Source organism: Triticum urartu, chromosome 1 (genome assembly GCF_003073215.2).
Source record: "Triticum urartu cultivar G1812 chromosome 1, Tu2.1, whole genome shotgun sequence".
Classification (NCBI taxonomy): domain Eukaryota; kingdom Viridiplantae; phylum Streptophyta; class Magnoliopsida; order Poales; family Poaceae; genus Triticum; species Triticum urartu.
The window spans coordinates 75,410,294-75,421,345 of NC_053022.1; the positions used below are offsets into that span (position 1 = coordinate 75,410,294).

At 43.2% G+C, this 11,052-nt stretch overlaps 1 protein-coding gene across 3 annotated transcripts; it reads left to right on the top strand.

Moving 5' to 3' along the window:
• Positions 1 to 5,129: 5,129 nt before the first annotated feature.
• LOC125548788 lies at positions 5,130 to 9,028 on the top strand. 3 transcript variants are annotated; one of them, XM_048712339.1, is made up of 6 exons: positions 5,130 to 6,063; positions 6,182 to 6,221; positions 7,032 to 7,119; positions 7,245 to 7,300; positions 7,447 to 7,491; positions 7,620 to 9,028. In XM_048712339.1, exons 1-6 carry the CDS (start codon positions 5,965 to 5,967, stop codon positions 7,820 to 7,822), a joined length of 531 nt encoding a protein of 176 aa, XP_048568296.1. In that variant the 5' UTR covers positions 5,130 to 5,964; the 3' UTR covers positions 7,823 to 9,028. The 3 variants fall into 3 exon arrangements, with proteins under 3 accessions (XP_048568296.1, XP_048568290.1, XP_048568299.1); XM_048712333.1 differs by having other exon boundaries at positions 7,451 to 7,491; XM_048712342.1 differs by lacking the exon at positions 7,245 to 7,300 and having other exon boundaries at positions 7,451 to 7,491.
• Positions 9,029 to 11,052: the final 2,024 nt, after the last annotated feature.

An 11,052-nucleotide genomic window follows, 5' to 3' on the forward strand; every position in this document is an offset into this window, starting at 1 on the left:
TGGGCCCTGAGAAGGCCGAAAGATAACTTGGGCTGGAAACGACCCAATGGAATAACGGGCCGTTAATGGGTATAAAGTTATACACTGTTCATTACGGGCCAGTTTCACCACGAACCGTTAATGGGCCAAGAGTTACAAAGGTCCTCATATGGGCCGAAAGAAGTCATGGGCCACACATGGGCCAGAAGTTAAAACAGGTCGAATCATATTGGACGGCCCAGATGACGCTACTGGGCCTAATTCGAATAGGGCGTAACGGGCCCTAGGTTAGCGGGCTGTAAATGGGCTATATGAGAACAGGCCATTAACAGGCTTTCCGTGGGCCGGCCCGCACCTTTTGACCAAGTCAAACGGGTCGGCCTTTTCATAGAAATGGGCCTCTGTTGGGCCGTGCCACGTGTCGCCGTATCATAGGCGCCTTCGGTCCAATGAGCAGATGACATCTGTCCCAACGGTGAGCCGACACATGTTTCCTCCAGCCAATGATGATTTTACACGTGGGAAATCCCCATTGGTCGGGGCTGTTAACGGGTTATCAGATCCAAAACCCGACCCGATAGCTTAACGGCGTTCCGTTACGGTGGATGCCACGTTTCGGTCACCCTTTATGAAAGCACTTCTGTGACGCGCGATTTATCGTCATGGAAGTGTACACTTTCGTGATGATAATTTTGGCAATGTCATGGAACACTTCTACGACAGCACAGGTATGACTATCTTGATTCTGTCATAAATTTGTCATGAATGTACATGCATGACAGAAAACGTGACCTACTGTGACAAACACGTATCATCACAGAAGTGTATTTTTTTGTAGTGTCAATCCACTTATCCATTTGAGCCCAGATTCAACATCCATATTTCTGCCTGATGTGGTACTTCCTCCATTTGAGCTGAAAATTTGCCAAGAGAGTCTCCCTAGTAGATGATCATCCTCAGCCAAAACTCAGGCCCATTGGCCTTGTGAATTTCCCGTACGGCTTATCAAACACTTGGCTGCTAATTCATGTTTGAGCATAGTTCGGTCTCTCGTGAGAATCTTCTGTTGTTATTTTCTTCCTAGCATCTACCCGAGGAGTGCCCAACCTACTAGACATACCTAGGCTGCCCAGAACGCATGGCAATGCCACGGTCAGGCGGTGACCATGCGACGGGCATGTGAGTCTACGCGCTTTGGAGTAGGGGCCCTGAGCCACCGTCCAAACCACGACGTATCACCACCAAACCATGTATTTATGATTAAATAGATACTTATGTAACTAGAAATGATTTTTGGAAAAAAAAAGAGCAAACTATATGGCAGCTGCAGTTCAAATTGGACACTTTTCCTGTTGAATGGGCGAAAATTTGTCTTTTTCACGAGAGGTGGATAAAAACTTCTGACACCCAACCATTTTGTCAATTATGCATTAAATATTGCCTAGTATTTTATAAAATTGATTTGGTCCAATTTTGCAACAAATATATGGTAGGTCCTCCACACATTTTGGGCACTCAGAAAATGGAAAATGAATTTTCCGTGCAGAGAAAATGAAAACTCCCTTAGGCAACATTGTTTGGAATTCCAATATGCACCATTGTGCACAATATGAGATCATTTGAACAAACTATGCCATGAATGTGGCCATAAGATTGATCATTTGGCTTGAAAGCCATGAATCTTCACGCATGATAGTTCATTTCTAAGAACACATTTTAAAATAATTGTCGTATTACAAGTTTACTATTTTTCTTGGAAACTTGGTCACATATAATGACACAATGCGAAGGTTTTCCAATTTTTTTATTTTTTGGAATTTTTTATGCCCGTTTCAGAATGCGGTCAAAACGGCGGGCTTGGCCGTTCCTAGCTCGTGGTTGAATCTTGGAAAACTTTTGATGTTTCTCTGATTAAATAGATACTTATGTACCTAGAAATGTTTTTTGGAAAAAATAAAGAGCAAACTATGAGGAAGCTGCAGTTCAAATTTGACCCGGTTCCTACTGAATCGGTGGAATTTGTCTTTTTCACCAGAGGTGGACCAAAACTTTTGACACCCAACCATTTTGTCAATTGTGCATTCAATATGGCCTAGTATCTTAGAAAATTGGTTTGGTCCAATTTTGCAACAAATATATGGTAGGTCCTTCACAAAAAAAACTCATTTCGAACACTCGGAAAATGGGAAATGAACTTTTCGTGCAAAGAAAATGAAAAGTTCCTCAGTAAACATTGTTTGGAATTCCAAGATGCACCCTTGTGCACAATATGAGATCATTTGAACAAACTATGCCATGAATGTGGCCATAAGATTGATCATTTGGCTTGAAAGCCATGAATCTTCACGCATGATAGCTCATTCATGAGAACACTTTTTTAAAATAATTGCCGAATAACAAGTTTATTATTTTTCCTCGTAACTTGGCCACATATAATGCCACAATGCGAAGCTTTTCCAATTTTTTGATTTTTTGAATTTTTTATGCCCGTTTCAAAATGCGGTGAAAACGGCAGGCTTGACCGTTCCTAGCTAGTGGTTGAATCTTGGAAAACTTTTGATGTTTCTCTGATTAAATAGATACTTATGTACCTAGAAATGATTTTTGGATAAAAATAATGAGCAAACTATGAGGCAGCTGCAGTTCAAATTTGACCCGGTTCCTACTGAATCGGTGGAATTTGTCTTTTTCACCATAGGTGGATCGAAACTTTGGACACCCAACCATTTTGTCAATTGTGCATTCAATATGGCCTAGTATTTTAGAAAATTGATTTGGTCCAATTTTGCAACAAATATATGGTAGGTCCTTCACAAAAAAAACTCATTTCGGGCACTCAGAAAAAGGAAAATGAATTTTTCGTGCAAAGAAAATGAAAACTTCCTTTGGAAACATTGTTTGGAATTCCAAGATGCACCCTTGTGCACAATATGAGATCATTTCAACAAACTATGCCATGAATGTGGCCATAAGATTGATCATTTGGCTTGAAAGCCATGAATCTTCACGCATGATAACTCATTCCTGAGGACACTTTTTTAAAATAATTGCCGTATTACAAGTTTATTATTTTTCCTCATAACTTGGTCACATATAATGCCACAATGCGAAGCTTTTCCAATTTTTTGAATTTTTTATGCCCGTTTCAAAATGTGGTCAAAACGGTGGACTTGACCGTTCCTAGCTAGTGGTTGAATCTTGGAAAGATTTTGATGTTTCTCTGATTAAATAGATACTTATGTACCTAGAAATGATTTTTGGATAAAAATAATGAGCAAACTATGAGGCAGCTGCAGTTCAAATTTGACCCGGTTCCTACTGAATCGGTGGAATTTGTCTTTTTCACCATAGGTGGATCGAAACTTTGGACACCCAACCATTTTGTCAATTGTGCATTCAATATGGCCTAGTATTTTAGAAAATTGATTTGGTCCAATTTTACAACAAATATATGGTAGGTCCTTCACAAAAAAAACTCATTTCGGGCACTCAGAAAAAGGAAAATGAATTTTCCGTGCAAAGGAAATGAAAACTTCCTTAGGAAACATTGTTTGGAATTCCAAGATGCACCCTTATGCACAATATGAGATCATTTCAACAAACTATGCCATGAATGTGGCCATAAGATTGATCATTTGGCTTGAAAGCCATGAATCTTCACGCATGATAACTCATTCCTGAGGACACTTTTTTAAAATAATTTCCGTATTACAAGTTTATTATTTTTCCTCATAACTTGGTCACATATAATGCCACAATGCGAAGCTTTTCCAATTTTTTGAATTTTTTATGCCCGTTTCAAAATGTGGTCAAAACGGTGGGCTTGACCGTTCCTAACTAGTGGTTGAATCTTGGAAAGCTTTTGATGTTTCTCTGATTAAATAGATACTTATGTACCTAGAAATGATTTTTGGAAAAAAATAATGAGCAAACTATGAGGCAGCTGCAGTTCAAATTTGACTCGGTTCCTACTGAATCGGCGGAATTTGTCTTTTTCACCACAGGTGGATCGAAATGTTTGACACCCAACCATTTTGTCAATTGTGCATTCAATATGACCTAGTATTTTAGAAAATTGATTTGGTCCAATTTTGCAACAAATATATGGTAGGCCCTTCACAAAAAAACTCATTTCGGGCACTCAGAAAAAGGAAAATGAATTTTCCGTGCAAAGGAAATGAAAACTTCCTTAGGAAACATTGTTTGGAATTTCAAGATGCACACTTGTGCACAATATGAGATCATTTGAACAAACTATGTCATGAATGTGGCCATAAGATTGATCATTTGGCTTGAAAGTTATGAATCTTCATGCATGATAGCTCATTCTGAGAACACTTTTTTAAAATAATTGTCGTATTACAAGTTTATTATTTTTCCTCGTAACTTGGTCACATGTAATGACACAATGCGAAGCTTTTCCAATTTTTTGATTTTTTTAAATTTTTTATGCCCGTTTCAAAATGCGGTCAAAACGGCAGGCTTGACCGTTCCTAGCTAGTGGCTGAATCTTGAAAAACTTTTGATGTTTCTCTGATTAAATAGATACTTATGTACCTAGAAATGATTTGTGGAAAAGTAATGAGCAAACTAGGAGGCTGCTGCAGTTCAAATTTGACCCACTTCCTACTGAATCAACGGGAATTTGTCTTTTTCACCAGAGGTGGATAAAAACTTTTGACACCCAACCGTTTGGTCAATTATACATTAAATATGGACTAATATTTTAGAAAAATGATATAGTGCCATTTTGCAACAAATGTATGGTAGTTCCTTCACAAAAAAACACATTTCAGGCACTCAGAAAATGGAAAATGGTTCTTTCGAGCAAAGAAAATGAAAACCTCCCAAATCGACTTTGTTTGTCATCCCTAAATACACACATGTACAAAATATTGGTTTATTTGAACTAACTATAAGAGGTTAAATGTTTGCCTGAATAAGAGATTACAAACTATAAGAGAGAAAACAAAAAATGCTTAATTCTAATTGGTCGAACCAGCTGTGGCATGGATCAGTGACATGGCAAACATCTGTCCGTCCATCCATCCATCCACCCCTCCGCTCTCTCTCTCTCTCACTGTCACACAGCAAACCCCCCTCTCTCGCATAGCTAACCCTAGCGATCCACCTCTCCCCTCCCCTCCCCTCCCCTCGCGCAGCCGCCACCCACCTCCACCACATCCCCGCCGCCGCTGCCGCCTACGCCCTCCTCCCACACCGCCGCCATGAAACCCCCTCCTCACCTTATCTCCCGGTCGACCAGCAGCAGGTCAGGCGGAGGCGGCAGCCAGATCCACCGCGTTGCTTCCGGATCCGCGCCCTCCCCACCCCCGATTCATCTCCAATCCCGCCGTCGAGACCCAACCCCGCCCCCACCGATGACCTAACCCCATCACCACCGGTGACCTCCCTCCCTTGCTCCTCAACACAACCCAACCCCGATTCGATTCAGTTCATAGACAAATCCCCTCCCACATTGCAGCCGCCGCCACACACTGCCGAACCCCTCACATCCGGTCGGTGGCCATGGCCTCCGGTATCTCCCCGACAGCCGCCACTCCCGTACCCTCTCCAGTACCCTTCCCTTCCCTACCCTGACCAGAAGAGGAAGAGAAGAGGTAGGAATCCGAGCGAGCTGGTCAGGCGGCCGCCATGGCGCAACCAGATCTGCCATGGTTGCCCATGGTTTCTTCGACTTGGGCCTCGATGGAGGTCGCCATGGCCTGCTCCGTACCGATCCTCTCTTCCTCACCTCGCATCAGGCGGCGGCCAAAACGAGGCGGATTTGCACCATCGTCAATGGCCTCAACGGAGGTGCTCGCATGCCGGCTTCCTCCTCCTGCTTCTGCTCAGCCGCTACCGACGCCATAGAGCTTCCTAGCCTAGCAGGAAGGGGGAGAAGAGACAGCGGGATGGAAGGAAGGAGGCCGCCGAGGAGTGAGGTGTTGTACTCCACAGAGATAGCAGACGCCTCTACTTGTGATGTCACATGAGAAGCATAGGGGAGAGACCACCATCGCCAGCTTGCTCCACCATAAGTCGCGCTTGCCCTCCGTGATCACCATGGCACTGCTTGTCCTGGTAATCACTTTTCCCCCATCTCCCTCTCGTAGGAGTGCTGATGCAGTTGTTTGGGCTTGTACGCCTGTTTGGCTGCTGAATGCTGACGACACTTCTACCGCTGTTTGTTTGGTTGCAGGGAGTGATTATTCTCATTGTATACTTCAACAATGGCTCAGGTGGGTTGGAAATTCCCAGCTTCAGTACACATTTTACTTGCTGTGTGTGTGTAACTGTTGTGTAGATCGCAAAATGGCTAGCAAAAAAGGCTTCGTATAAAATGATTTATCTTGTACATTGCTCTTCCTCACTTGTATGCAAGAAACCATACTTGCCAAATATCAAGTACACTGCTGAATCATAACATCTTGTTTTTTGTTCAACCAAGCAATGTCGAGCATAGCTAGCTAGGTGGCCCTGACCTACCATACCTGCACTGCATGCATAGTAGAGTAGAGAAGCAAAAAATATACTATCTCGCAGCTAGAGAGAGTTGTCCAATGAGCAAATTAGGGCACCCAATCATCCCAATGAGAGAGCAGAAGAACTGAAGTTTTCTCTAATCTAGATTTCCCATAGAAACAATTATTCTTATTTTCATAGCAGAAAAAGTATTCTAGGCATATTGATTTTCCAGGACAGCCGGTGTTCCATTGATGTCGACCACAATATTTAGCAGCGGTGGTCTCCCCAAATTATGTTAGACATGACAGCCCACTATCTCCTTTACTTACAATGTGGCTTGCCTTGAAAGAAAAGAATGTTCAGGAATTAGCAAGTATAATTTGTGAGGTGTAGTGATATGGATTTGTTTGTACATTTGAAATCAATGAGTGTAGGTGCGATCTTTGTACATTGTGAGGTTCAAAACTAATATCTCCTCTAGGAAACAAATATTTCACAAGGCCTGCTCTGTTTTGAGTTGGTTCGAATTTCAATGGTTCGCCGTGTGTAGGTGTGATCTGAATTCTGAATGGGTCTTTTGGCAGGTACGCGAAGGCCGCGAGCGCCAAGGCGCACCTCACGCGCAGGGGCTGCCGGCAAGAAGGACGTGGGCGAGGCCTTCTTCGTCTTCATGTACGTCATGTCCTTCCCCTCCCCTTGCTTCCTTCGTCAGATTCTATTTTTCCGTTGTTGTTTCCCCATGGTTCCCGGGAGGCCCTTGTTCTGAACCTGCTTTTTGTTGATTGGTTGCCATCAAGGGTGAGTTCCGCAAGGATTTCAAGCATAAAACCCCATGAACAAGTCTGTCGCTGCTGTAAGTTTCTTACATAGACTAATTCCCACTCCCGATTTTCTTTCTATACCAACGTGTACACAGTAGAAATTAATCTGCCAGGTGATGTATATTGGGTCATGATGGTGGAGCTGATTAGTTGCTTCCGCTGTAAAAATTTTATCCAGGTAGGCAAAGCAACCGGTGGGAGGTGGAAGAGCTTGAGCGAGTCGGTAAGTTATTGTGCGTTCGTTTGTCATTCGTTTTCTAGATCTTGCATGCGAGGTGGTTGTTTGAATGTGCCGACGGCGTTTGATTGACTGATTCGTTGTTGGTGAACTTGCTGGTATTGTGCATGTAGATCATGGTGTACCAGCTTGCAAGGGTGTTGCTTTTTGCCACGGATGCGGTGTCCGGCACCATGACCTTGAGCCACACAACCTGCAAATTGGTGGATGGGTTGGTATCCTCTGGTTTGATCCCAGCAAGAGGAAGTGTTCTCTTCTCTTTATCAACCAAAGGCACTTTCTTCTCTCATGGATGGATGGGACTCCATCAATTTAGTATCAGTTTAGGTGTTAGTATGCTGTTGATGCTTGTGTTGATGCCATGCTTTTTGTCTTGTCATGTGCTGATATTAACTGGTAGCATCATCTCCCATGATTGCTTGCTTGCTTGCTTACTCTATAACCTATACTGCTAAAACATGTTATGCTACTCCTTGATGCTATATCATTTGCAAATACTCCTAGGCATCATCTCCCGTGATGTTGCATTAGCTATAATCTGTACTGCTAAAAGAGGAGTGTAAACTGGAGTAATTTTTCAGCCATTCTATTTGTTTTCTTTTGGGCGGATGCTCTCCACTGGAGTACAGTTGGGTACTGCATTTCTTTTTGCATTCCTTTTTCAGTCAGTGTTTGAACATTTTTTAAAGATGAATTGGAATACTCCTGGACAACAATACATGGAGTATAGCTGGAACTTCTTGCAGTATAGCTGCAGCAGTCCATTAGGAGTAGTTTTGCATCAGTAGCATTAGGAGTAACTTCTTGCAGAAACACTTTGACACATATTGTCATGCATCAGTAGCATGTTTGCTTGTTTTGGAGTAGCGATTAATTACTTGTAATGTTTTTCTTGTCTGAGCACACACACTAAATGAAACTTTTTTAGATAATTATTATTAACTGAAACTGTTATGTACATGAATATAGTCTATCTACAGCAAGTTACATATGTGGTGCAAATGTGTAGAACTACTAGTACTATGCTTGAGATTTGATCATTAATATAGTGTATCTAAAATTGTACATGAATATAGTGTATCTGTAGTACTGTAATATTCTTGAGACTTGATCCAAACCATATTAATTGTTGCTAGTGATTTTATTATCTACTTTTTGCATCATCTGAACATTTTTTTGCTGCTGCATAGTTTCTCACTCATGATTGATCTATTGCAAGGTGAAATGAGGTTTTCAAATATTGAAGGAGGAGGACAATATGAACTTTTATTCTGTCTTATCATCTAAACTTCTGTTTTAATTTTCTTTGTCGTAGAATAGTTCTGTTTGGCACTTACTGTTCCTGGGATGTAAAGATATGTATTGCTAGAATGAATGGTTGTAATACAAGCAATATTATATTTTGGGCTCCTATAACATTGCATGTTGCTTTGAAAATGTATCAGAACTGGGCTAGGCCCAAGATAGCTTGTGGTGTGATATGTTGTAATGTCAATGGCATAATATTTTTTGGATTTGATCAGTTATTTCCGAACTGGGCTGGGCCCAAGATATATTGCACAGTTATTTCTGAGGGGAAAACGTGAGAAGCCCAGCAAAGAAACGGCCCAGAAAAACACATGACAAAAAGAGAAGGAAATGATCCAAAATAATACATGACAAATAGAAAATATGTTGTTAGAAGGGATAGGCAAAGAAATTAACAGGGCTGAATTGTTGGGCCAGGCCCATGTAGTCGACCAAAAATTCATCTGAAAAAACAATAAATAGGCTGAATTGTTGGGCTTGGCCCATGTAAAACAGTGAATGGACCGGGCTGAATCTTATCAACGACCTTTTCAATTGGTCACAATTTTGCCATGTCAAATTGCCACGTCGGATCCGACGTGGCTTGGGCAGAGAGCTAGCGACCAAAACAGAAGGTCACAGAATAAATAACGTTTTGTTTTGGTCGTGGAATTCCACGACCTTCTCACAGAGAGGGTCGTTAGTTTCAGTTTACGACCGCCAGCTTTTGACCTTCTGTTTTTGGTCACAAAAAGGCCGCAAATGAAAAACAATGACCTTTCAGTGACCAATAGTAATGGTCGCAAGTTGACATATTTCTTGTAGTGCCTGTTCGAGCAGGGTTGGCCTCCTTCAATGGCAAAACCCAGGCAGAGCATTCTCCCAATCCGTCTGTGAGAGAACGGGTATGCTTCGTCCCCTATCTGCTAAGGGGGTGGGGTTTCCAATTCACCCATTCCTCCGAGGATTGCTAGAGTACTATGGCCTCCAGCTGCACAATTTTACCCCTGGCTCCATCCTCCACATTGCGGGTTATGTCTCCCTATGCGAACTATTCCTGGGTTGCGAGGCCCACTTTGATTTATGGAGAAGATTATTCCGCCTCGTCCCTAGTAATCAAGGTGGATCAATCTTTGAAGTGGGAGGAGCCGAAGTGTGGCGCATTGCCGGGACCGGATATCTGTCCGGTACGTCGAAGAAAGCTCCTGAAGAGTGGTCTTCTGAATGGTTCTACATTGACGACATCGCTCTACCTGACCCCGTCCGCATAGGCCTCCCCGAGTTTTCAAATGCTCCGCTGAAGAAGCGCCACAGCTGGCATCCTCGGAGCCTCGAGGAAGAGGATAGCGCAAAAATCGGCTTGCTACTGGGCAAGATTAAAACGCTTGCCCAGTCCGGATTGTCAATAGTCGAAGTGATGGCAATTTCCATAACGCGGGGTGTCCAGCCACTCCAATACCGAGGACTGCCCATGTGGCACTATAACGGAGAAGATGACGCCTCACGTTATGGCCGAAAAGGACCAAAGACCCCCGCCGCTCTAGCCAAGATCCTGGCCGAGCTGTATAAAGGGAAGAAGGAGGAGTTCAGCCGTCTCCAACATCGAGACGGACTTTCCATGTACAATCCTCCCAGCTGGGTAAGGTTCGGCTTCACTTAATTTATCTTGTCCTTGAATCATTTGTTGACAGGCAGCATCTTATCTGCTCATAATAGGAATGGCGAAAGGCTATCGAGGGGATCCATGACCCTGCCCCTCAGCCGGAGAATCGCAACCGGGATCTTGACCCCGGATATGAAGAAGACCTGGACATATTCCTGGAGCTTGAGGAGGGAACGTTCTATCAGATGAGCTACGATGGTACATATATACGTATTATCGCCGACTACCCCAGCCTCCTCCCAGCTTCACACGTAAGTGATCTGAAGACACCTTATTCAAAAGAAATCTCTCCTTCCTTCTTACCCACCGCACTATCCTGTGCTCAAAAGGGGAAGGGTTCAGCGTGACGTACCGGTCCAAGGGTTCCTCCGAAGAAGGCGTCCCCTACTCCGGGCGAGTCTTCCAAGAGGAAAGCAAACGAAGACATGGTCGTACCTTCATCAAAGAGGTACGAATTCGTCAACATGCACCTGAACAGTAACGTCCAACAGTGACCTACCCATTTTCCATGTGTCAGGAGAAAGGTGCGCCGGACTATATCCGGAGGTTCAAGCGGCCGTACTTCCCGCAGCCAGGATTCAAATCCTGCCGTGAAG

Bases quoted from the DNA above. Each gene is read 5' to 3' on its own strand.
- LOC125548788 (XM_048712333.1), top strand. From the start codon at position 5,965: ATGTCACATGAGAAGCATAGGGGAGAGACCACCATCGCCAGCTTGCTC. The intron at 6,064-6,181 runs GTAATCACTTTT...GTTTGGTTGCAG, and splicing joins CCATGGCACTGCTTGTCCTG to GGAGTGATTATTCTCATTGT. The intron at 7,120-7,244 runs GTACGTCATGTC...GTTGCCATCAAG, and splicing joins GAGGCCTTCTTCGTCTTCAT to GGTGAGTTCCGCAAGGATTT.